The sequence below is a fragment of the Seriola dumerili genome, unplaced genomic scaffold, assembly GCF_002260705.1.
Source record: "Seriola dumerili isolate Sdu_G_001 unplaced genomic scaffold, Sdu_1.0 BDQW01000597.1, whole genome shotgun sequence".
Classification (NCBI taxonomy): Eukaryota; Metazoa; Chordata; class Actinopteri; order Carangiformes; family Carangidae; genus Seriola; species Seriola dumerili.
In genome coordinates this window covers 44,833-71,047 of record NW_019174852.1, presented here as the reverse complement: position 1 = coordinate 71,047, position 26,215 = coordinate 44,833, and the positions used below count along the sequence as shown (strand labels likewise).

The 26,215-nt window shown below is 42.8% G+C and overlaps 1 protein-coding gene across 1 annotated transcript in view; it reads left to right on the top strand.

Annotated features, from left to right (window-relative positions):
* The first annotated feature begins 6,063 nt into the window (after positions 1-6,063).
* snx7 (sorting nexin 7) overlaps positions 6,064-26,215 on the top strand; it is a 35,029-nt gene continuing 14,877 nt past the window's right edge. Inside the window, exons 1-8 of the mRNA XM_022764906.1 lie at positions 6,064-6,233; positions 11,492-11,680; positions 11,820-11,930; positions 12,864-13,022; positions 13,745-13,943; positions 14,108-14,307; positions 16,837-16,923; positions 22,421-22,573. Of these exons, the coding sequence (XP_022620627.1) occupies positions 6,150-6,233; positions 11,492-11,680; positions 11,820-11,930; positions 12,864-13,022; positions 13,745-13,943; positions 14,108-14,307; positions 16,837-16,923; positions 22,421-22,573 (1,182 nt within the window). The 5' untranslated portion in view covers positions 6,064-6,149. The remainder of the gene's footprint in view (positions 6,234-11,491; positions 11,681-11,819; positions 11,931-12,863; positions 13,023-13,744; positions 13,944-14,107; positions 14,308-16,836; positions 16,924-22,420; positions 22,574-26,215) is intronic.

Below are 26,215 nucleotides of genomic sequence, written 5' to 3'. Positions count from 1 at the left end.
TGAAGCCAGAGCACCGGCCAAGGTGATGTTTGATTTCCACACCTGGTCCGACGGAGCGTTCAGCATCACAATGAACCGTGACAAAGAACCAGCCACACATGCAGCACCAACTGCTCTTCATCATCACCGTCAGAGGCGGGACAGCTAGACGTCTCTGTTCAGGTCTGAGACTCACACAGTTCCAACAACACACCCTCCTCCCACCCTCCCACCCCCAAACCCCCACCACACTCCTCCTCCTCCTCCACTCTCCCTGCTTTCACTGAGAAAGAAAAAGCAGCCAAAATGAGGCTGGGAGGAGGTGAGGCTTTATTTTAAAAAATCAATCAGACAGACTGAACTGGTATGAAATGGCAGGGAGATAATGCGATGGTGTGGCGTGGTGACCTTTAAACGCGGCCTACTGCTACATCCCAACCACTGAAAAACCCTGACCTTTGTAGAACCATTACAGAAGCCTCTAATCTGAAAGGTGGGGGGTGGGGAAACACACGCATGTAATTTACACAGGCGCACACACCACTGACGGGCATGTATTGCATCTGCTTCATGCATATGTACCTATTAAGACACACACACACACACACACACAAACACACACAGCATGCAGCCATGCAGATGGATTTCTTACATGTGCGCGCACACACACCTACATGCATGAAGACAATTAACGCAGAAACACGAGGTTAGAAAGATGCAACAAGACCGACGCACACACACACACACACACACACACACACACACACTCAGCAGTCTTCCTGTTGGCTGCAAAGGCCAGATGCGATAATGGCTTCCTGTATGTTAATGCTGCTGGCTGGAGCGCCTCGTTCTGCTCCTCAGTATTCTGCTCAGGCGGCGCTCGCATCATTTTGAATTGCAAAATGCCAAAAGTGGAACGACACATTGTTTGTAATGCCATTGGCAGCGTGCATTTAGAGAAAATACAGAAAAAATATCCTGTGGAGTGTTTGAATAGATAATTATGTGTGGCGCTGTGTGTGTGTGTGTGTGTGTGTGTGTGTGTGTGTGTGTGAGTCACTGCAGACTGAGCAATCTGACTCAGGCGAGTGGAAAGACAAGCATTAATTGTTACTGTAGAGGAGCGGATGGATCAATAGGTATAGATTATCCTCTGTCCATTAGGAATAATTGGTGATGTTTGAGCGAGCGACGTGATGACACATCGACGGCGGCGAGCTGGGAGTAAAACACCATCGATCGTGAGGAAAATGCACAGTTTGACAGTCAGTTTAGTTTAGTGTGTCACAATTTGATCATCCACAGCTTTGCTTTATTGGGATCAATCAATACGAGTGGGGACTCACTGGGAGGAATTTCCCCCATGACTCAAATAACCAAGGATTTTCTTCTTGTGGAGATATTTTTATTTTTTACAAGAAGGTTTAGTTTGATGTTGTTGTTGTTTTAATTTACTCAATATGGAAATATATGTCACTAATGAGACTGAATCATTGATACTGAATCATTGATACTGATTGGTTTTGTTTGCTATTTTCTGGAAACCCCCACAACCCCCCGTCATTTCCCTTCAAACCACTTCATTAATATTTCTTCAAAAATCTTTTTTCCACATCTGGAAATAAGGAAAATGAATAATTATTACCAACACCGTCTACATCATATGTGATGCTTATGTAATTGTTTTGCATGAAGGATTTTATGTGGACCTCAGGAAGATCAGCAACCGCTGTAGCCGAAGTTAATGGGGATCAGAATAAAGAAAAAGGAATATAAAAGGGCAATTACACGCACATATCATAATGCACAACAGGCACCATCATGTCACATCCACATGTAGTTATTATGTTGAAGTGTATAATAGTCAGAATGCTTGTAACTTAAATAATGTTTGACATACTTGGTATTATTAATATCTCCATACAGTCCAAGTGTAGCTGAATATACCTCTCTCACATCATTCATCTCCACATATAATACAGTAAATCTTATTGTCCTTGACTATATTCAGCGTTACATTATTTGGTTTGAGTGTAAAAGGAGATTATGAAGCAGGAAGCTGAGCAGCATCACTGTGTGTGGACGTCTGCAGCTGCTGTTAGAAAACTGATTGACAGCTTTTGTTTTGTTGTTTTTTTTAATTCTCCTTTAAAATCATCTGCATGCAACAGGAGGAAGTGGATTCAGAGCTGTAAGTGATACAGCAGTGTTTGTTGTAGATCTGTTTCTGCAGGAAAGGTGGAGTGGTGTGAGGACACGGTCAGTTTAGAAATGGGTTTGAATATGTTGATGGATGTGTGTGTTTTCATTCTGCTGCTCCCTCACAGTGTGTGCATGTTTAAAGGGTGAAGAAAAAAAATCAGAAAAATTGGATTAAAAAACAAAGAAAAAATATTGCTTTTCAAGAGACAGTTTTTTTTCTGGAGGGAATAAAAGAAGAGGAGAAGAATCTCTGGCTCCTTCAACCAGAAAAAAAAATGTAAGAATTGGAAAAAGAAAATCAATTTTTCCTCCTGTAAGATTTCCCTTTCTTCTCTCGGGATGTGTTGCTGTGGAGTGAAGGAATGGTGGATGTGTGAGCTGAGAGGGAAGTGCAGCCTGTGATCATTGGCCGGGACGCGGTCCGTCAGGGACAGGCTGAGGCGTGACACACACACATGGCTTGTGCAACAGTGACATCTTTTGGTTTGTGGTGGGCCGGTGGAGCTGAGGTCTGTCAGTCTGCAGCCTGCAGGCCAGCCGCTACAGTAAATAAAGATTATGATCACATTATGCAAATGACTGTTCCATCTGTACACGGCTCCCTCGTGTTAGTCTGCACTCTCTCTTTCTGTGCTGACAGTTATTTGAGTCCTCGAGGCGACAGAGAGTTTCACTGCGCAGCCATGTGTTGACAAGGCTGAAGGTGATAGCAAGTCTTGCTCTGACAAATAGGAAGGAATATATTATATTGTTTCAGGTGCAGCGTGTTGGCTGAGCAAGAAATGAGCTTTCAGAGGCAGACAGCAAATAAAGGCTGGACTGGAAAAGGTTTCTGAAAGCTTTGATTGTCTCTGATATGAGATCATGATTCACAGAAATGCAAATATTCTAATGTCAAACCAGGAGGGCTTAACGAGGTGAAACACTGGATTTTCAGACGGTCTTTAAAGGAATGTTCTATGAAATTTAACTAGTGACTGAAAGGAAGCAAAGTGGATTTAACATCTTCCTCTCAAACTCTAAACTAAAGTTTAATGCCCACGACTATAAAATAATGTTTTTGGATAAACATGCACAGTTTATCTCTCAGAGCAGCTCACATGACACCCCTGTCAGAAATGTTCAAATATAACCTGCTGAGCTCTGACAGATTCATCAAGTTCTCACACATGAAACTATTTTTAATGGCCTTGCCTCAGATATATCCTGTCCACTGATCAAAATCATCATATCATAAAGCCACAACCGGAGCCAACAGAGACAGAAGTCAGTCTGAGTCCTGAGGACTGAGACTCTTGTGGTTTGTTGATGGTGTGAAGTCAGAGTGGAGCCACATCTCATCTGACACTATCGTACATATGTGGTAGTTAGATGTGTGATTTCAGCAGGAACTCTAAAGACAACCTACTATTAGATCCATTTGCTTATTATGGGAACTGTCAAAGTCGAGACGCATATTCATTTATGGAAGATCATTTTGTTACCATGGTAACATGTATGAGCGCAGGGTTTCTCCTTGACACACCAGAAAGTGAAAGGAAGTTAAAACACAGGTATGTTGTGTGTCTAAGCAGCTCCTCATTAAAAAGTGAGGGAACCATGGCAACCACAACAATCACCCACCTGATCATAATCAGTTATTTCTTCATTACCTTGATCAGGTCTGGATCTCAGCTGACGTTCCAGTTTATCCCAAACATGTTGAGTCAAAGACCGTCCAGAGTTTCAGCTCGTTAACGTCCACATGATGTTTTTATACAACACAGACCCATGATGATGAAATAACCATCATCTCCATGACTGAGTGTTTCCACCTTGACCTGCAGTGAAACAATGACAGTCTCATAAACACAGATTCAGGGTTTCATATGTCACACACCTGAGGAACCAATCCTGTCAACCTGTGGGGACGGGGGGCGGGGCTAAATACACCTGAAACCTTGTCAGAACAGAGAGAGAGAGAGTTAGCATTAGCACAACCGCTAACACTGTCAGCCACAAACAAATAAAAGATGCTAACTGTGCTATCGGTTCTGATATGTTTTTATATTTTATTTGTGTTTTTAATTTTGTTCCTTTAGATTGAATTGTGAACATGTTGCAACAAGTGCCTTCTGCTTCATCAGTCATTCGCCCACAGTGCCACAGTCTCTTCTCTCTGAGAGCAGCAATTCTTATTATTTGGCCTCACAAATCATAGAAGAGGGAGAACTAGAAAACTTTTTTTTCCTGTGCAACCTCATTATATTACTGGCCAATATTTATATCCATAAATGTAAGGAGTTAAAAACTAAACCCTCTTTTTGTACCTTTAAGAATGAAGCACAGTCTTATATCAGAACATCTTCCACCTCATGAAATAGAAAAGTGAAAACCTTCTTTTTTTGTATTAGATTGTGTCAAACTTTGTACAGGCTCGGACCAGCTCAGCGTCTCCCAGCTGGATCACGAAGCCACTGATTCCTGCTCTGATCCTTCCGCATCTGCGCGCTCAGGATTTCAGCTGCGTCAAGAGCAGCAACAGCACCAGCACAAAACCGGAAATAGTTTGAGTTTCCGCCAAAATAAAAGCCGCAATTACTATAATTACTCGGTTTGGAAATAAAAAATTGAACGTGTTTCTTCCAAACAAATAAATGATAGAGGTGAGTGATTACAGTAACACAGCATTTCACTACATATTGTACTTAGTGTAATGATGTGACAACTAAAGATTGACTTGATAAATACACAAAAACAAACAAACAAAAAAGGTAAATATGCGCTAAAAGTGTCGTAGACTTGACATGCTATTGTCTGTTTATTACCTTTACTTTTTAGTGTGTATGATATAAACACTGTCTTATGATGAAACAACAAGCTGCGTGACTCAGATGAATCATTGTCTCAGTCTGATTAAGTCTCATTAAATGCAGCAATAGATAATGAACTACAGCCTGACCATCCCGAAGAGAATGCCCTGTAGATTTCCATTTATAATTTGTCACTGATTTTAGAGGAATCGAAAATACCTTTTTATTTCTGAAGCTGCTGCAGCTGAAATCACAGCTGTGCTCAGACTCCAGGTCATGTTGAAATAAAGTAGACGGCTTCTGTGATTCTTCACTGCACATATTTGATATCACAGCATTCAGTAACAGACCTCCATCAGTATGTAGTGAAATAAGAGCAAATTCTGGTGAAAAACTCAGTAAAAAATTAAACTTCACTCTGAATAATAAAAGAGTCCCAGGAATTTGCTGAAAATGAAAACAAATACTTTAAAATCGTGTGTTTTCTATAAAAAAAAAAAAAAAAAGTGTAATTACATTAATTATCTCGCTGAACCTCTAAAACAGGTTGTTGAAAAATAACCAGTGAAATATTTTTAGTGAATGCTGCGTCAGGTCATTACACGCACAGTGCTCGTAGATATGTGGGCCAGTTGCACAAAATACCTTAAGTTAAGCTTTTCCTTAAAGTCTGACTAAAGGGTTCCTTTAAATAAAAATGGCTGCACAAAACCACCTGAAGTGTTCACTGAAGTATTTAACGCTTTCTCTTTCTCTTAGTCTTTATGCCACAGGATCTTTCTGGTCAGGTTTAGATAGCGGCGCGCTTCGTTAATGTTACCTGAGGTGCTAATGACAGCAACTCAACTGTCTCCATGGAAACAGTAGAATTAGACTGCTGCGGATGCCTTCACTTTTTCCCTTAACTAAGGAAACCGTTGAAGAGAGTCTGTGCAGCACCCTTAAGTAACTCCCTCAGCTAAGGACAAGTTAAACCTTAAGGGTCATATTTAAGTAGAAAACTTAAGGTGGTTTGTGCGACCGGCCCCTGGCTTTTACTTTGAAATCCGTGAGAGGAAACGCTGTTCTCGCTCACGCGCCGTCGCTTCGGGTTCCCGCTGCTCTGAAGTTGTGCTGGAAGTTTAGCTCTCAGGTCTGTCTCATGAACTCGGTCCATTTGTGGAGTCTGAGAGAGAGATGAGCGGACAGACGGTCCCCGCGGACTTCTCCGGACACATGTTGGACCTGGACGAGGATGAAGACCTGGAGGTTTTCAGTAAGGTAAAGAGAAAGTCAACGGAAACGAGTCGAAAGCTCCGGACTGAGCTTCAGATAGTTCCGATGGTTTTCTTGCTACGTGGATTTGAGCCTGTCACAGACTTTAACTGAACTTAGTGTGAAGTTAATGTAAAGTCAGTAAGTTTCGTCCAGTGAGAGAGAGCAGTGACAGTCCGTGGTGAAGTCACAGAGGGAAGGAAAGCAACGTCCCGTGTCAGCTGATGAGCTGACCTTAGGACCCGACTGTCCCCCGCGCCTCCACGGACAAGCTAACACCAACCCCCGCCCGGTGTTTTAATCTTTTAAGGTTTATTTACGAAGCTGCGAAACTTCTCACACATACAAACGGCCTTTAATGTGTTTAACCGACCTACAGACTCTCCTCTTCAATCCGGCTCCAACACAAGAGTCAGCAACTAGTCCAGGAGCTCTAAAACCCTCAGCCTGGTTCACCTGTATCTACCTGTGTGACTCTTCCTCAGCTCAGCAGTCACCGAGCTCTGACTGGGAATGTACGGAAGAGGATTAGGGTCAAATGTGAAGTCAGAAATCTGACCTTTTTCTCAGATTTAAAGATTCAATTCTGAGATTTAAAGAGGCCTTAAACTCAGAATTCAGACTTTAATCATGAATTCTGACATCAAAGTTAGAATTCTATAAAAGAAGAAGAATCACAAAGTTGTTGAAAAGTTAGAAAATGATATAGATTGAGATGATGCTTTAGTTTATTTATACCTAAATGAACACGGGCTCCACACCGTGACCTACTGTGAATACACAGATTTCACTCACAGCTACGTGAGCATGGTTGGAGGCTTCAGTGGAGGATACGGTGAATGGAGCTTTATTCAGTGTATCTCTGTGTGAGTTTCTGCTGGGCTTGATTTAGATCAACATGTGAACAAAGGGAGGTCTCAAGACTGGAACCTCAAAACGAGACACAAGTGTCAGGCTGTGCTACCACCGCAGGACCAGGTGAACTAGTGTCGTCAATGGCAACCGCGATGTTGTCTCCAGGTTGGCAGGAGATGTAAAGATGGCTGTTTGGTATATATCAGCTGATCTGTAAAGCTGCTCTGTGATTGGTCAGAGAGGCGTGTGTTAATCAGCAGCTATTTTGATAATTGAATATTCATTTTTTTTATCTTAATTACTAATTATTGTCATATGTGACAGTAAATTGAATATCCTCTTTTCAGCATTTTATGAACCAAACAAACAAAAGATTAATTGAGAAAAGAATCAGAAGCTTAATTGATGATGAAAATTGTTGCAGCTCTAGTCATTTCCACTTCTACAAAGCAGTTCCAGCTTCTTTTTACAACGTCCTGACCTCGGGCCAAAGTTGGGCAGAGATTCCCCTTTATAGGTTGAGTTTGAGTCATGTTGTGTCACCTGACCTGACCAAACACTGATAAGCACAATGAATCTACTGGGTTGTGTTCAAGAGCAGTGTTTGATGTTTTCTGCTGTAAAAACATAAACCTGCACTGATGCCCAGACAGTTGACAATAACTGGCTTTAGCAGGGGGGGGGGGACTATCAGCTATTGTCAATACACGATCGGCCGAATCCCAACAACAACTGAGCTGCTACTGACATGATCAAGAGCTGGTTTTCTTGTGAAGAACAGCTGATCTGATCAGTTCCTTTCCACCGTGGATCTTGTCGGCTGAGGTCGTCCAACTGTTAGACTCAAACATGTTTTTAAATGTGGAAGCCATTTGTAGATATTGACGACCTTTCCACCAGCTCTGGTCTCATCTGCCACACTTTACCATAGATGGTGGTTGTGGTTTCTCTTTGAGTGTATTTTGGTCTAAATGAACTCTCCAGTAACACTGCCTGGAGGCGGTTCTGTGTTTGTGCTGAAGCAGACAGAGTGAGAGCTCCCTGCTACATATGTACGGTCACATGACGACCAAACTGTCTGGCAGGGGAGAGTCATGATGTGTTGTGTATCCTGGGCGGCAGCGCTCTGGGCCCTGTGCTGACCTCAGCAGCTTCTCAGCTGTTGTTACAGGAAACAGACCTGCAGGCAGCACATGTTTGCATAAATTGGATGATTTGAATGTGAAAACATGAAGTCTGCTGCGAACAGGCCTGAGCTCACACAGTGAAACTCACAGATGTCGCCTCATCTTAAATTTGATCATTTTGTTATCAGTTGGAAAGTTGTAGTGTTGTATTCACACCCCCGCTGTTTCTCTGGGGTTTCTGCAGCTTCCTGCTGAAGAAGCATAAAGTCAGCGTACAGTGAAATCGCCGTAGATGATGCAGAGTGTTGCATCGTGTGACGTATGTCATATAGACAGTAGTCTGTCAGCTGATCAGGGAAGCAGCATCAGCGCTCGGATATCAGACTGTGGCATTTCCTGCTGATCTGCTGTCGGAGCTCCAGGTGCAGGTTCAGGAGTCTTCGGCCACGCTGCTGGTTCCCTGAGATTTAACTTCAGGTGATCTCGTATTTCTGTGAATCTGGACGACAGAGTCAGTGAACAGTCTGAGGAGGAAAACCAGGACTGAAATAAGCAGTTTTCTGCTTGGTTAACAGTGACGGTGCTAACACAGTGATCTCACCATGAGGTCCATATAGCAGCTGTTCAGGGGCTTTCGACGATACCACATGATCTTCATCAGCAGGTGAAGTCGTCCAGGTGTCAATGGTCAGATTTACGCTTTTCTTAGCTCTTCAAGGACTTCCTGTTGTGTCCGTTTGTCCCGTCCTCGTGAACGCGATATCTCAAGAACGCCATGAGGGAAGTTCTTTAAATTTGGAACAGAGGTCCACTTGGACTTAAGGATGAACTGATTTGAATTTGTTGGTCAAAGGTCACAGGTCAAGGGCACTGTCACCTCACAAAACATGTTTCTGGCCATAACTGATTGGCGGAGGCACAAAGTTTTTGTGCCAGCATGGTGTAGTCTGCAGTTTTCAGGGAGCGGCAGAACGTAGCCCAGTGATGGTGACGGAGCAGCCTGTTGCCCCAAGGTGGATGAGCAGAAAGATTGTAGGGTTTGACCTTGGCTGGAGGAGAGAAGGAGCAGGGTCTTGAAGTGGATCTGATCTGCAACAGGGAGCCAGTGTGGTGCACAGAGAGGAGGAGGGGGGTGGGACAGCTTGAAGAGGTTGAAACGACAGATGCCACAGACGCAACGCTGCGTAATACAGTACATACAGTTCATGAAACGCACATTCCTGCTAAATGACTTTCTAATATGGTTTTCTAATCTTCACTTCTTAGTAGTTGCAATGAAAACTCCTGAGTCCTGAGTCAAACTGTCACAGACGTCTGTGCAGTGTTGTCTGATAAACCTTCCACGGTGACCCTTAGGAAACTTGAGAGAACACAAAACAATCTTCATCAACACATGAGCTGCAAACACTCACAACACAACACAAGTGTGTCCAGGGGACACTAAAGAGTGATGAACCAGGCTGGGACGAACTTGTTGTTCAATGCTTTAACTTCAAACGTCACTGTTGTGTTGTGCTACGTGCTGTGTGCTCTCTGGGCCACCGTAGCCTTCAAACCCTGCTGTGGGGGACCTGTGGTGTTTTAATGCAGGGCTGTTTTCACCCTCTGAAGCAGGTACTGGACATGATTCACCTGTATGTGAAATGCATGAACTGTCCTCATGTGAGTTCTGTCACTGCTGACCTTTGACCTCATCACTCCTGCCTACTTTAATGTTTCTAACCCAGGAATCAAAGCTTGTTCTGTTGATGTCAGAGTTGAGAACAACAGTTTCTCTCTTTTATTATTGAATGTACAGTTCAGTGTGTGTGTGTGTGTGTGTGTGTGTGTGTGTGTGCGCGCGCGCGTGTGTGTGTGTGTGAGGAGATTCACCGAGTGGGGAATTAATCCAGTCCAATTTTTTGACAGAGCACATTTAGCCTCAGTTCCTTACCCCACACACCATCTGCACAGGTCTGCAAATTGAAACGCGCCCACGGGGCCCAGATGGCTCCCAGAGTTAGTATTCAAAGATAAACTGGGTGTTTCACTGTTGAAAACCCTCAGAGCAGGATATACAGGAAGTATCTCCACACAGTGAAGGAAGCTCATGACAACATAGTGTGTTATAAACTTCAGTAGTTCAACTCAGAGAGGGAGAGACAGAGAGAGAGAGAGAGAGGGAGAGAGAGAGACAGAGGGAGGGAGAGAGGGAGAGACAGAGAGAGAGAGAGAAAGGGAGGGAGGGAGGAATGTGTCAGAGTCTTGGAAACACAGCGATGGTGAAGAAGAAGAATTATATTCTGCACTGGAAGACGTTGTGCAGTCTGCTGTGCAGAACTGGATTCAAAAACCACGATGACGGTCAAAAGCCGCCACAAGAAACACTACAGATTAGCACAACCACTCAGGGTTCACCTTCTCTTGTCCAGGACCAGCAGCCAATCAGCCGAGACTAGGAAGTTATAATCACCTGAGCCAAGTCGTAGTTTGGGACACAACTCATACAATGGTGAATTGTTGTTTTTTTACACTGGACTTTTGTTTGGATTAAACAGTGTGTCATGTGATAGTGACTGAGCTTTAGAGGTGTTGGTAGGAGGTTCTGAAGCAGACTCACTGTTTCCCCGGTCACAGTCTTTGTGCTGAGATCTCATGGACAGACCTGGAGGTGGTGTCAGTCTGATTCCCTGCTGCTTTGGGCCAACAGCTCTACACTGTAGGAGCCTGGATGCTGTTTGCTGATGTTGGATTAATTAGTTTAAATTTCATGTGTAAAACAACAGTGATAGACAGTAACTGATAAAAGAAATTTAAGGATTATTTACAGGTTGAGCTCCTTACAGTTCATATTCACAGTAATGTAACACCATACGTTAATTAAGAGTTTTATTCCTGTCACTAAGAAGGGCTTGTTGAAAAATGTAATATAAATATACATGTATATAATGTATACAAGGGGAGGGAGTAACATCGGGTCAGGCAGGCAGAGAGTGGAGCTACAGATCTTCACCGGAGTCAAGTGGAGGTGATGATGATGATGATGATGATGATGATGATGATGATGATGATGATGATCTGTGGACTGAGCTGTGTTTGTCCAAAGTCAAATGTTTTTACCTGTTCAGAGTGAGGGGAGATGAGCAGCCTGTTGCCATGGAGACACCGTGGATTAAACGCTTAGAGTCTCTCTTTGAAAACATTGATTCTGTTGTTCACCTGAAACTTGTAGAAGTTGTGTTTGTTGTGAACGCCGCTGCGGTCTGACAGTGATGTCATTGTCACATGGTCTCTCTGGTCCAGAACACATCGCTGGCCGACGGCAGCCCCATGCCCAACTCCCCCAGCTCCATGGTCAACCAGTACAGACTGGAGGAGGATGAGGAGGAGCAGCAGGACGCCAACGCCAAAGACATCTTCGTCACCGTTGACAACCCAGAGAGCCACGTCACTGCCATCGAGACCTTCATCATGTACAGGGTCCTGACCAAGGTGAGGAGGGTTTTTCTTCTTCTTGCCATCAAATGCAGCGCTCCAGAGAGGAGAGGCAGCGTGTTGTCACCGAGCTAGAACCAGGAAATGAGTCCTGTGTCATGGCGGCTCTGAACTAATTCTCATCTTCTGTCTCCAGACCACGAGGAGTGAGTTCGACTCCAGTGAGTACGAGGTACGCCGGCGCTACCAGGACTTCCTGTGGCTCCGGAGCCGACTGGAGGAAAACCACCCGACGCTCATCGTCCACGTACGTGTTGACACACCACATCATCTGCTTAACACATCTGTGTGCCGCCTCCGAGTCCACCCAGACCAGGGCAGGATGTTTCAGTCAGACAGTTAATGTTACTGTCGGCCATTTTCCAAAGCACGTCCAGGATTCCTGTGGTTTTTATTCACTTTCTTACAGCACGGAAACTTAGACGTGTAATTATTATGTGAATAATGATTACATGAAATAAAACGGAGAGAATCAGCAGTTTTGCAACTGGTCTCCGTCACAGTAGATCTTACAGTCTTTCAGTACTTTGTGTGGTTTGGAATCAGGTTGTGTTTTTGTGGGTCTGAAGCAGGACTCTGTCTCTTTACTGGGCCACGCTGCTGTTCACACATAATTTATCACGTCTGCTTAAGTAGCTGTTTCTGTGGAGAAGAAATAAGAGTGGTTTTAGTGCTGTGATGTAAATATGAATATAAAAGTGTCAGAAAATCCAACCATCAGGACGGAAAGACGATGAAACATTTAATTCTCTAGTCGAGTGCAGAAAAATCTTGTTCTTTGGTTTCTTATATTCCTTTTTTGTACTTATGCACTTTTCTTTTTTTAAATATATATATTTATTAACTGACATGCACACATACATGAAGATTGATTCAGGGATTCAAAGGGTAAGTGATATGTGCAGTGAAATGTAGAGCGTCGTCTCTTCAAGTTGTGTGAAACGACTAGAATGGAAAAAGATGGTTATAATAAAAAGAAATAAAGAAAATCAAGATGTATTATTATGTAGAATCCACACAGATGACAGAGGTTGATTGAGTTCACAGTAACAGGAAGTGACGTTTTACCGTCCTGAGTGCAGGGAAGTAAAATGTCTTCTGGTCACATGGAGGTTTATCACCTTCATGACACACTCTGGCCTCGTTCTGAGTGCTACGCTGTGGCGTTTTCCTTTTTCAGCCGCTGCCGGAGAAATTCGTGATGAAGGGCATGGTGGAGCGCTTCAACGACGACTTCATTGAGACCAGGAGGAGAGCTCTGCACCGCTTCCTCAACAAGATCTCCGAGCATCCCATCCTGTCCTGCAGCCAGCACTTCAGAGTCTTCCTGACTGCACAGGTCTCTCATACACACACACACACACACACACACACACACACACACACACACACACACACACACACACACACACACACACACACACACACACAGTTGGGTTGGATAGTGCAGTGGTGCAAATGGTGCAAAAAAACAGGAAGTAGCCCTGAGAAGTATTTCCAGCTCGTCACTGACACTGAATATTATTAATGAGCTTTGAATGTGTTGCAAGGTACAGTCCAGTTTATTTCTAGAGCTCTTTTAAACACAGCTTGAGCGGTACAAAGGGAAAAGACGTTTAGATAAATAAAAGTAAAGTAAAACAAATGTATAAAATAAGTAGATATACTGATCACAGAAACACATAAACATACTGACTAAAACAAGAAAACAACAAGGAGCAAATACTCCGTTCAGAACATGACAACAGATGCGGTAGGTGTACTGAACTTTGGAGGGAGCCAGGCTAGCTGTTCCCCCTGCTTCCAGTCTTTATGCTAAGCTAGGCTAACATGTCCTGACTTCAGCTCTGTAGTTAACACATGACATTAATATCCATCTTCTCATCTCTATTAGAAACATGAAAGATGTTCGACTGTTCCTTTAATGGTTAGGAGGTTAAATTGTCAGGAAGCTTATTTACGGACGTTGAAAATGAAGTTATGTATGTATATATATATATATATATATATATATAGTTGATTTTGTACTGGGCCTCATTAAAGCCTCCTGACCTCCTGCAGGAGCTGACGTCCCACAAGAAGCAGGGTCCAGGTTTCCTGAGCAGGATGGGAGAGACGGTGAGGGCCGTGGCCAACTCGGTACGAGGCCTGAGGAGCCGACCGGAGGAGTTCACCACGATGCAGGAGTACGTGGAGGACTTCAGCAACAAGGTCTGCTCCGTGGACAAAGTCACCCAGAGGATCATCAAGGAGCAGAGAGGTACCGCAGCACTCACACTGAGGAGGTCTGTGCAGACCCCGGATCAGGACACGCATCGTCTTAGACAGCACACAAACTATTTATATATAACCTGATTGATATTATATACTATATAAATACTTCTGAACTTGAAGGATAACAGATCTGATCCTCTGTGCATCCAGAGTACCTGGACGAGATGAGGCAGTACGGCCCCACCTACACCCAGTGGGCGGGGTCAGAGGAGGAGCTGGCGGAGCCGCTGAAGGGCGTGGCCGGCTGCGTGGAGCGGTGCAGTAAGGAAACAGAGGAGCAGATCCACCATCTGTCTGAGGTCCTGGTCCCTGCCCTGCACGAGTACGTCCTCTGTGCCGAGACACTGAAGGTGAGTCCAGAACACACGACTCACACCTGACACCGGCAGACAGGAGACGCTCCGAACGTCTGCAGGCTCCAGAATAAACGGATGATCTAAAGTCAAAACTGTGTGAGTGTTACGACCTGAACCGACAGAGAATCGATCCAGATGTGACACGGGACGTTCGCTCTCTGAAAGCTCCTCCTCCTGACGTTTACAGACACGACTAATCGATCACAGAGAGCAGCTTCTCTGCCTTCAGCTTGGCAGATTGAGAGGTTTACTGACTCTTTTCTATTTTTCATATAAAGGACATTTTCCCTCTTTTGTTTTAAGTCTAATAATGAATTCAACAGATGAGTTTCTCTAACTTCTCTGTTGGTTTTTAACAGTTTTAAAACTGCATTTATTCAAAAATCTAACGACACTTTTTAACTCAAACTCACTGAACTGGCGTGCACTCAGTCTAAATCATGTATGCACAGTTGATGTGTGTCCTTCCTGCAGGTCGATGTGAGAAAGGCCAGCCCCACTAATATTTTTTAATCCTGTTATCTCAAGTTAACAGAACTCGTTAACCCCAGATAACCAGATGTTATCAGGAGGAGATGATGTTGACTGAACCTCACACACTGAGTGGCAGTAACTCTCCTCCTTAGCAACAGTCCTTAGTAACTCGTTAGCTGACGAGGACTGATCAGAAAATGATCTTGTGTGGAAAGACATTTCAAAGATTTCTGGCCTTGACTGAAATATTCTCTGATGCGTTGATCGATGTGTCGTCCTGACACTTTCACTTCACAGCTCTAGAAGTTTCTGCCTCTGATCTCTGATCAACAAAGTCGAGCTTTGTCTTTGTCAGATAACGAGATAATTATCTCCTTATCTCGAGATAACAAAAGATCGTTTTCTCCTGATAATATCTCGGGATAACGGGATAAAAAAGTATTTGCAGGTACGGCCTTTCTCAGCTTCCGTACCTTTATAAATAAAACACAGTGAATAAAAGAGAAGTGAGAAGCATCACCACGACCCCCTCACCTCCGGTCAGTGCAGACCCTCACAGCTGTTCAGGTCCTCTGTCGTCAGTCAGGTGGTAATTAACAGGAAGCAGCTGTGCAGTGAACAGAGGCTGTCGTCAGGTGAGAGGTGGACGTGTCTCGTCATGTGTCGTTCAGAGTCTGAGCTACGCTAACGTCAGCGTGCTAACATCGTCACAGTGTAAACATGCTGATGTTTAGTAGTTAGAATAACAGCTGGTGAAAAGTCAGAGGATGATCAAGATTACGAGGATGAAAGCTCCAGTAGCTCTTCAGTTACTGGTGAGTTAACCAGGCTGTAAAGGTGGACTGGTGAGTTAACCAGGCTGTAAAGGTGGACTGGTGAGTTGATCAGTTTTCATGTTCGACGTGACGATGTTTAACGTCCCCAACAACCTCTGTGTCTCATTCAGACACTCGTTAGCAACCAAGATGTGACTAAAGAAATCAGGACTGGAGTATTTACTGATGTATTTTATGAAGTAGAATAAAACGTGAAAATGTCTTGAGCTTATATTTCAGTCATCGAACCTAAAACCCAGAGACAAACCAGAGACTTCAGGACCAGGAAACAGGAAGTGATAAAATACAACTTATTTCCAGGTTATAGGATAATTCCTGCAGAACTCTGTTACACACAATTTATTTTTTAAAATTTAAAATTTAAAATTAAATTTGACACAATTTAACTCAAATGTCCATAAGGATAAAATGATGATGTGGTGACACGGTGAACTTCACTGTGACATCATAATGTTGTGCTCATTATTCAACACTGTGACTCAGGGACAGAAGAGACTGTGACCTTATTTCCTGCAGCTTGACTGGTTGTTGGAGGAAACAGCCACGAGGCAGAAATTCTAGTTGTTCATTATGTGACTGAATCATCTGCTGAGTGAAAGTCTACAGGAGCCACACCCGCAGCCTGGGAGCTGCATTTGGGTCAAAACGTAGAGACATACTGATTTGAGCATCGCTTACAGGCAGTTCAGTTCTTCAGGTGAATTGTCCTTAAACCACTTCCTGTCCAGCACCATGGAAACAGACGTGAGGATGCGTTCAACAGCTGTTAGACTCACACAGACCCCTGGACAAACAGTGATTTCTAAATAATTCAAATCATTTCCTCGTGGTCGTGTCCCTCCGCCACTCAGACTAGTTCCAGGTCACATCCCTGTTTATCCAGTCAGAGAAAATATCAACCATCTGTGTGAAATTTTAGGATTATTGCTGTGTGAAGTCTTGAGTTATGTGTTTTGTGAGGTCACACTGACCTTGACCTTTGACCTTTAGCCACCAAAATCAGTTCATCCTTGAGTCCAAGTGTTTGTGCCAAGTTTGAAGAAGTTCCATCACGACGTTACTGAGATACTGCGTTCACGAGAATGAGATGAACAACCTGAAAACAAAATGGCCGCTGCTCTGACTGTCGCCGGCGCAGAGGAACAAAAAGTGACTTTGATGAAGTTGTGAAGTCGTTTGAAGAAGTAACTCTCTCCTGGTTTGTTTGTCCCAGGCTGTGATGAGACGCAGAGACAACATCCAAGCCGAGTTCGAAGCCAAGAACGAGGCGCTGGCTTCCAGAAAAGTCGACCAAGAAGCAGTGAGTATGATTTTACATCCACACACACACTGACAGAATCAGAGGCACACACCTCCCTCCTCCCTCGCCGCGTCCCTCTGAGCCGGCCTCCGGTCATCTTCCCAGAGATTAGGTGTAATAAAGTGCAGCGTGGAGTAGGGCCTCTCTCTCAGGGCCGCCCTCAGCTCATATTGGGGAGGAAAAACAGCTTCCTGGGAGGATTACCTGAATATCCAGGCTTGTCGACTGGAAGCCCGTCCTCAGCTCAGCGGGAGTAAGAGCTGTCAATATTATTTTACGCTGTAAGCCCAGCAGCTAATCGTGGCGTAATGAAAATTCCCACATCCTTTTTAGACGACGACTCGCTTCAAAATGTCAGGAGACAAAGAGCGAAGATGGAAAGTTAGGCGAGCAAAGGACAGAGCTATTTTTAAACACTTTACTCGAGGTGGTTTGCATCTTTGAAAATATTGTGTACGAGTGTGTGTTGTGTGTGTGTGTGAAGGTGTGCAGGTGTGTGTCCCCTCACCTAGCTGATATCAAAATCCATCTGTGAAATTTTAATTAAGAAGCAGGACTCAGATATTCCCCCACAGACTCGTATCCTATTCTTGCTTTAATTAGCTGTGTGTGTGTGTGTGTGTGTGTGTGTGTGTGTGTGTGTGTGTGTGAGTGAATGGACCTTCTTTAATTCAGTCCTCCAGCCTGTAATGTGTATCAGTCTGTTTCTGCCTTTAACAGATCTGTGCTAATGAGAAGGGAAAAGTCTTTGTTACTGGACGTGGCCGCACGCTGCAGCTCAGGAAACACTTCCTCTCAGCCAGCTTCGACTCAAAGACGCTGTCTCTGAGTTATTCATTTCTTAGTATGTGTTGATTTGTGGGAGGTTTTCATTTGAGGAATGTGTGACAGCTTGAAAAACTTCTCTGAACAGAAATACTTTTTATCTTGTAGTTACTAGAAGCTGGGCTCCTGATGTTTCCCACCATATGTGATATTTCTCATAAAACAAGTGTGTTTCTGTAGGTTGTGGTTTTGCTCCGTCTGCCCTGCTGCAAAGTCCGACCCTCATTTCTCTGCTTCTCTTCCTGAACATTGAACCTGGTCATGTGATAAAATAAATCTTGGAACAGCTGTTTAGTGGCAGCATCACTTGTACCTGAACCATAAAATACAATAAGACAACTATATAACATTAATATGGTACATATCTTCATATTTGGGCTCTACCTATATATTACATTTTGGATATCAGCCACGCTTAGTTTACGTTACACATTAAGGACATTTAGTCAGAAAAGTTTTACACAATTATATATTTTATTACACTTATATTTGACCTCAAGTTTTCATATATGTTCCATAAAGACAGAGTGTTTATGAATGGATGGAGGAGAGCTGTTGTTGTAATGTTAACAGACGATATTTAGATATTTTTTCAGATAACTTCACACTGCAGCTTTAAGTGTCTCCATTATCCTTCAGTTTAAGCTTTATTTGAGAGCCAGCAGTGGAGAGGAAGACAGGAAACATGGAGGAGAGAAAGGATGTCACATGCAGCAAAGGTCACTGGCCAGAAGCGAATGGCATGCACTGAAACCGTTAGGCTGCCATTTATTTGTCTTTGGATATCGCTGCAAAGTTTTCTGTACAACCTTAGTTTCAGTTTCAGTAACAAAAACTATAAAAATATCTTTTCTAAAAAACATTTTAACTTTAACGTGAGAAGCCAAATGTTTTAGTTTGTCTCAGCACAATCAGCCGTTCAAGAACTGGAGAAAATATTCTAAACTCTGTAAAGGTTTGAACTCTCTGATCATAGAATAAGAAAACTAACGATCTGAGCCGATGTTTGATTCCAGCTCTCAGTATCTGACCGTTCTCCATGGCTGGAGATTCAAACACATTTTGTGTAGGTACCAAGAAAGAGTCCAAGCCGACCCACTCACTGTGTGTCCGGTCTGGCCTTCCTTCAGTTCAGCCCTTCGGTCCACAGCAGGAGACTAAATCTCTCACTGCGAGACGAGTGGGTGTGAGGGCTTCTAATGATTTCTAATGAAAAGCACAGAATTTATTCTCCCTCGAGAATTAAACCTTTTCATTTAGATTTTCTAGACTGAGGTAAGTAATAAATAAAAACAATAAAAATAAGACAAAAATAAGAGGAACTGAGGAAACACTGAAGCGACAGCGTGATGAAGATAAAATAATAAAATAATAACATGGAAATTTATTAAGGTAAAACCAGAAACAAAAAGTAGAATATAAAAAAAATAAAATAAAAAAGGAAGTAAAAATAAAATTAAAATAAAGACAAAATAGTAAAGATAAATAATAAAATGCTCAAAGAGAGAACCAGAAATAAAATAAATAATCAGAAATAGGAGTAGGGTATTAAAAGGAAAGCAATCAAGAAATAAATAGAAATATAGATTAATAAAATTTAATAAATTTCAATTAAAAGCCAGATTATAAAGGCCGGTCTTGAGTTTGCCACCCCCAGGTCTTCAGGTCTACCTTCCCACAGGCGTAGAACCTCACTGTGGGTTTTGGTTCTGACTTGAAGACCTGGGTTAAAAGACCACGAGCAGAACACCTGAAGGTTCATGAAGGTTCATAGGACAAAAACAAATCTGATAAATAAGAAGAACTGAGACCGTGAAGAGCTTTAATAATCCACTGAAGCAGAGAGGGAGCCAGAGCAGAGACTTTAAAACTCTCTGTCTGGTCTGAGTCAACACACGAGGTAACCTGGGTTCAGATCAGCTGCTCGGCTCTCGTCTCAGCGAGAGTGTGGACTCTCTCACCTCTGCTCACGAAGCAGTGGTAGTAGTTTGATCAGGTTGCTTTGTGTTCAGTCATCACTGGAGACACCGACCGTGACCGCTCCGTCTGAAACACAAGACATGTGACGTCTTTTCTTTGTCGTGTCCGCGTGTGTGTCTTCATCACATCGCTGTCGGTTCAGATCTTGATCGGAGGCTGAGGAAGGAAACCAACAGTCATCCAGAAATGTCAGGTACCAGCAGTAATTCAGAGCTGATCAGTCCGATGAGAATCTGTCTGAGCTCCACACTGCACAGAGGAAAACTCCTCTCCTCTGTAAACACTTACTTGACCTTTTACTGGAGAGAAAATACTGAGCTTTCATATGAGTCGACCTTTTACCAGACAGACTGAATGTTTCTGTGACTCCCCTCGGCCAGCAGGGGGCAGCGCTGCTCCATTTAGCTGCACAGTGTCATTAGAGTTGAGTTTCTTGAACGCATCACCGCTGCTGCTTCCTGTACTTTTACTTTTATTGTATTATATAAAAACATGTCCTCCAGAACTCCTGCAATCAAAAACAGTCTAAAATCATTTCTGTCTTTATTAAATTAAATTGCTGGTTGAGGAAAAGTGTTTTGAGTTCTCAGGGAGGTTGGTCTGATATCAGCTGATTATTAAACACTCCACTGTGGCAGGTGCTGCTCATTGTGGGAACTGTTGGTCTCTCTAATGTTAAAAGGCCTTGACCTGTAAAGAGCCTTCAGATAATGTGTGTTTTGATTTGGCGCTATACAAATAAGTGAAATAAAATTCAAACGAATTGATGCGCTGATGAGAAGTTAAACATGTTCCTTTGTGTTTTTCCCGCTCACCTCACGATGGCAGCACCACCCTACAGTTCGTAGACACCTGTACAATCCAGGTGGAACCAGTGTTTCCATAAACAGGCTGTAAACAGGCAGCGGACAGTTGCTGTTAGGTAGTGTCGTTTGTCTCTTCCGCCAAGAGACGGTCGCTGATTGAAAGAGTTCAATGTGAAGAGACTACACATGATTCACACCAGTGAGAGAGTGAAACATCTGGAAGCTAGCTGAAGCTAGCAGCTTCTCACACGGCATGGCCCCCAGGTGTGTTCACACCTTCCCTGGCCCCCATTCAAAAAGGTCTGGACACCCCAGCTGTACATGGAGTCAGTACGACTCTGCAGAGACGGTCAGCAGCAGTCTGATCAGTCTCATTAACAACTTTGATTTTACTCTTCATATTCATAGAACGTGTGTGTGTGTGTGTGTGTGTGTGTGTAGTTGAGTAAATGCCATTGTCAGTCTAAATGTCAGACAGCTAAGCTCTGCTCAGGCTCAGTGAATCCAGCTGTGTGATAACATCTGGTTATTTGTTCTGTGAACAGTAAAGTCACGTGCACGTCAGGCTTTTATACACTTTCAGGTTAAATGTTTGTATACTAAAACACGCAGGTGGAGTTAAAACCAGTGATAATAACTTTTATAGTAAGGAGCTCATGAGTCATTCAGTGTGACGCTGCTCTGATCTTTGGAGGACACTAACCTGTGAACTTTTACACTGTGCAGTAAAACATAATGTAACGTCGTCTTGTTCCTCTGCAGGAAAAATAAAACCACACTAACTGAGATAAAACATTTATGCTTTTAGAGCTGGAGAACGTGGTTGTAAAATACATTTACATGCATTTAGTTTAATGCATTGTAAGTTCTTGTAAAACTTTAGGGTCTCTCAGTGAAATAATTTGGCAGGAGGCCAAAGAGATGACTCCACTGTCATGTCCTAAAGGAGAGAATGTTTTACTTTTTAATAATTTCATTAAAGTTTCTAATATTGGATTTACCCATAAATGAGTAGGCGGCTCGTCTGGTGCTCGGTGACCTGGTGACACCTCTCAGGTTTTATTAAAGGAACCCTTTAATGAAACCTGCTCTGTATGGATCTCCGTCTGTGCAGCGGCACTCCACCACCGGCTTCAGGTCATTTTAACCTCCAGTCAAAACTATCTTTTAAAGTAGTATTCATTGATTTTTGTGACCACTGGGCAGGTAGAAGAAAAAACATGATATATGAATAAAAAAGACATGTTTTCAGATGCAGTAGGTTATTATTATCATGACGGAAAGAAGAGGACGATGGTCACAGGAGAAGCAGACCAACTCCCACCTCAGACTATTTAAAAGTTTACTTTAAAGTTTTTTTAAATGGTAGATATACATTTTTATAAGCGTTCATCTCATCTGCAAATTTATTAAACGACCTGTGACTCTGTTTAAAATATTAAAATCCTATTAAAAGACAGAAAAGAAAACAGCCGTCCTTCTGCAACAAGCTCGTATGAACTGATTTGTTTTAAAGTGTTTTCTCTCTCTTCTCTCCAGACTGATCGTACATCACGTTCAGATTCTCTCTACAAGGAAAAAACACTCACTTTCTTTTAACTGGAGCTTTAATCTGAATAAATTTGGAGAATAAATATGATGCATCTTCTTCCTCTTCTACTGTCACATCCCATTAACCATCTCACGTTAGTAATGTCCTGCCTCTCTGTGTTTTAGTGCTCTGATGACATGGTCTTTAACAGCTGTGCTGCTGATATTCTCAAAAATCCCAGTGTCACCTGCATAAACCTACAACAAAGTCTGGTTCATATTTATGACGCCAAACAGACGGCGTGTTTGTCAGACTCTGAAGTGATCAGCCGTCTCTCTGTGTGTGTGACCGGCAGCTGCAGGAGGAGGTGGACGCTCTGGCAGACCGGGTGGAGCTGGCGAACAACGCCCTGAAGGGAGACTGGTCCCGCTGGCAGAGCAGCATGAGGACTGACCTCAGATCAGCCTTTATCTCTACTGCGGAGAAGAACGTGGAGTACTACGAGAAGGTGAGCTCGAGATCTGTTGAGTTAGCTTAAATAAGTTTGAATTATGGACAGTTTGTATGAACAGGAAGAAGGTGGCAGCACATAGATCCATCGACATGGAGACTGTAGGGGACAGGAACAGCTGAGTGGATAGTTAAAGAGGATGCTGATTAATAATTGGCTGACACATTTTAGAAGTGAAAACTAGTAATATAAGTAGTGCGTAGTAATGAGACTACGTCCACATGACTACATTTTCATTTTAAAACTGCGTCTTCAAAAGAAATCGATTTACATCTGGACTATCACACCTGAACATGACCATGAGCTGGTATAAACAGGAAGTAGATCGTCTCCTCTGAAGGAGGAACAGCAAAGACAGTTGTAGCATTAAAACAGAGAATGTAAGTGAACAACAGCTGCTAGCAAAGACAACAAGGTCAGTGACACTGTCATTCAGTCCAGGCTGATGAGAGCCAATCAGGAGAGACCGTGGGTGTGACCTCATCGTTTACAGAGGTCTCACTTTCTGTCCAGACTAAAACACAACCCCAGAGTCTTCAAAATAAAACACAACCCCAGTGTTTTCAAAATAAAACACAACCCCAGAGTTTTCAAAGTAAAACACAACCCCAGAGTTTTCAAAGTAAACTTGTTTCTGTAAATCTCTGTTTTTGTTTCTCAAAAACGCTGAAGTAGAGCGGACCGCAGGCAAAAACGTAACAGAAGAGATGAATTTTAAAATGAAATCGTAGTGTGGACGTAGCCTGAGGGTGGGACTATAGATCCATCAGCTTCCAGACAAAGACGGATTCCCCTCCAGAGAGCGTTTGTCCTCAACTCTGACAGGAGATGTGTTGTTTTATTCAGCATTAAAATCTAGATGCTGTTTAGGAGGGAAATCCTGTCAGAGATATGAAAAACCAAAAAATAAATTCACTGCTTCACTCTCATGATCCTGTTTAATATTCATATGTGTCACAGCCACCAGAGAATCTATAAGTTAATTAGCCCGGAGGAAGCCCAGGGCTGCCGGCTCAGGGAGAACATAAAGTCCTGACACTGACTTTGGACCGGTACCGGAGGAGGTTTTACACCGGTCCAGACTAGTCTCAGGTTAGCACGTTATTACGAGTCCACATCATCCTTTCATTAACATGTTCACCTGTTCACCACTCCCTCTCTTGTTTTCTTTTTTTTCACAACTTTGTTGATAACATATTAAAAACAGGCGTGACATATAATACGTAATGGACAGACGTGTCCATGACGACAAAACAAGAACCAAAAATGATGGCAATATGATGTGTGTGGTCTGTAATATATGTGTGCGTGTGTCGATATACTTGTAGGAAAACTGTAATAACAATAAAAAAGATTATTAATTAATAATAGTAAAATATATATATATGTATATTATAATTTTAAAAGTGACTCAACCAACAAATCCAACAGCTACAGCCATGAAATTAAAGGGGTGTTGGCGCGTTGTTATATTGTGTTATATTCCTATGATAATATCTGTAAGATAGTTGATTAGGCTTGGATCGATATTCAGTAATATTGAATATCACGATACTTCTCACCAAATGTGATATTTTTCATTATCTATCTTGAGAATTGACGCACAATCATGGCACCAAGAACCGAGCTGGAGTCGTGTCCTCTCTGACGACTGTGAGAGGGAGCAGGTGTAGAGGAGGGAGGAGAGTGAAACAAGGGAAGAGTTGAGAGAGCGAAGTTGCAGTGAAGAAGAGATAGGCTGGATCCAGATTAACGAGCAGGCGGCTAGCAGAGACGGCAGCGAGTCCGATGCTGAGAACAGAACAATGGAGCGAGCTGGAAGCAGAGAGAGCTTTACAGCAGGAGGAGAATGAGACAATGAAGTTGTTACGGTAACAGTCGTTAAGTCCGTTATGGGTTTTGTTCGTCATGCTGGAGTTAGCACAGCCTCCGTTTGAATGTGATGTATTTTGGTGGTGGAGCCTGGAGCTCTGCCAGCAGAGGGTAGCAGCACTTTACATTCCCTCAGACTGTCAGCTGGTGTCACCTGCACCAGCTGCTGGTGCTCATCAGCTGAAGCCTGATTCTCATTAACACTAATTAGACGTGTTGTGAAGACTGTAGCAGCTAAAGGTCTCGCCTGTCACCGGATGATGATTGGCAGCTATGGAAATATAGATCTGAAAGATGATCACAAGAAGACTTAATGTTGAAACATAAAAAAACTGAATAGAACTGATTTAGTTCAGAAATTCTGATTGAAAATTAAATATTATTGTCAATCTAAAAACTGAAGTCAAGTCAAATGAAGTTGCTGACTTTGGATGTTACACCTTGATTATCAATACCTTTTTGGTTAATTGTTTGGTTTAAAAAATATCTGGAAATAGTTTTTCAGTTTTTCAAGTGACATATTTAAATGTCTTTGTCTCAGAAACCCAAAAATATTTAGTTAAACTAAAGATATTTATCATAAGACATGAAGGAGACGAACATCAGAGTGAAAACTGGTGAAATTACATGGTGTAATAATGTGTGTGTGTGTGTGTGTGTCTGTCATATTTGGGGTTTCTCTCCCTGCCTCTCTGTGCAGGGGCAGGCCGTCTCTCCCTGCAGCAGCTCTGACAAAAACACTCATCACCCAGCACAGTGGCCCCCGGCAAACTAACGCAGTACACCAGCGCGGGTGTGTGTGTGTGTGTGTGTGTGTGTGTGTGTGTGTGTGTGTGTGTGTGTGTGTGTGTGGTGTAAAAATGTGCATACAGAAGCAGCCGCAGGGCACTCGGCCTCTGAATATAAAAGCATCTCTAATATAGTCAGACAAACTATTTGTTAGAAACTGAGCGTTAAAGCAGTGATGTCGTTTGATTCATGGACGCAGCCCTGGACACAAACATCTCTCTAGATTCATTCCACACATTAACTTAATTCCTACTTTTGAATATTTAAAAAAAAAACAATGAAATATTAATGAATCTCGGAGGTTCAGATCCGTGTGTGTTACTGCTGAATGAACGGAAACCTGATCATAATGAAAAATCCAAAAAAAGAGACTTTTATCCATCTATATAAAAGTAAATGTTTGTAGTTCCACGTGCTCAACTTCTCGTCCATTTTGACAGTGGTAGGTTGAATTGACTGCTCTGACTTCACCTGAATCATGTGTTGGTGTGTCAGCAGCAGGCGGTTCAGTACCTGGGCTCTGACACGTTAAAGCTGGTGTACGGAGGAGGCTGCAGGGAGGGATCCTCAGTAAACCAAGACTTTTAAATGTTGTGACACTTGGTCTTCACAAAACCAAAACCTGAAGAGAGTAAGGACGTATTAAATAACTCCACTAACACCTGAACATGTCTAACTAGCTCTCACCAAGACTTTCAGCTCACTTCTTCCCCTGATCTCCTTCCTTAATGAATAGTTGTTGTACTTAGTTGAGTAGTTCTGATACAGATACTGAGTAAAGTACTGGATCAGGTATCAGCGAGTGTGTGAGTCTATGCACTAATTATCACATTTTTTAATTTATTGATACATTTTTAGTTTCACACCCTGATAAAACACCAGTTTTCCCAGATTCTTCTTCACTGCTCTAAAACAGTCGCCTACACAGGGAAGTTGTTTTGTTGTTTTAGAGCAGTGAAGAAGAATTGATTTCTGGTA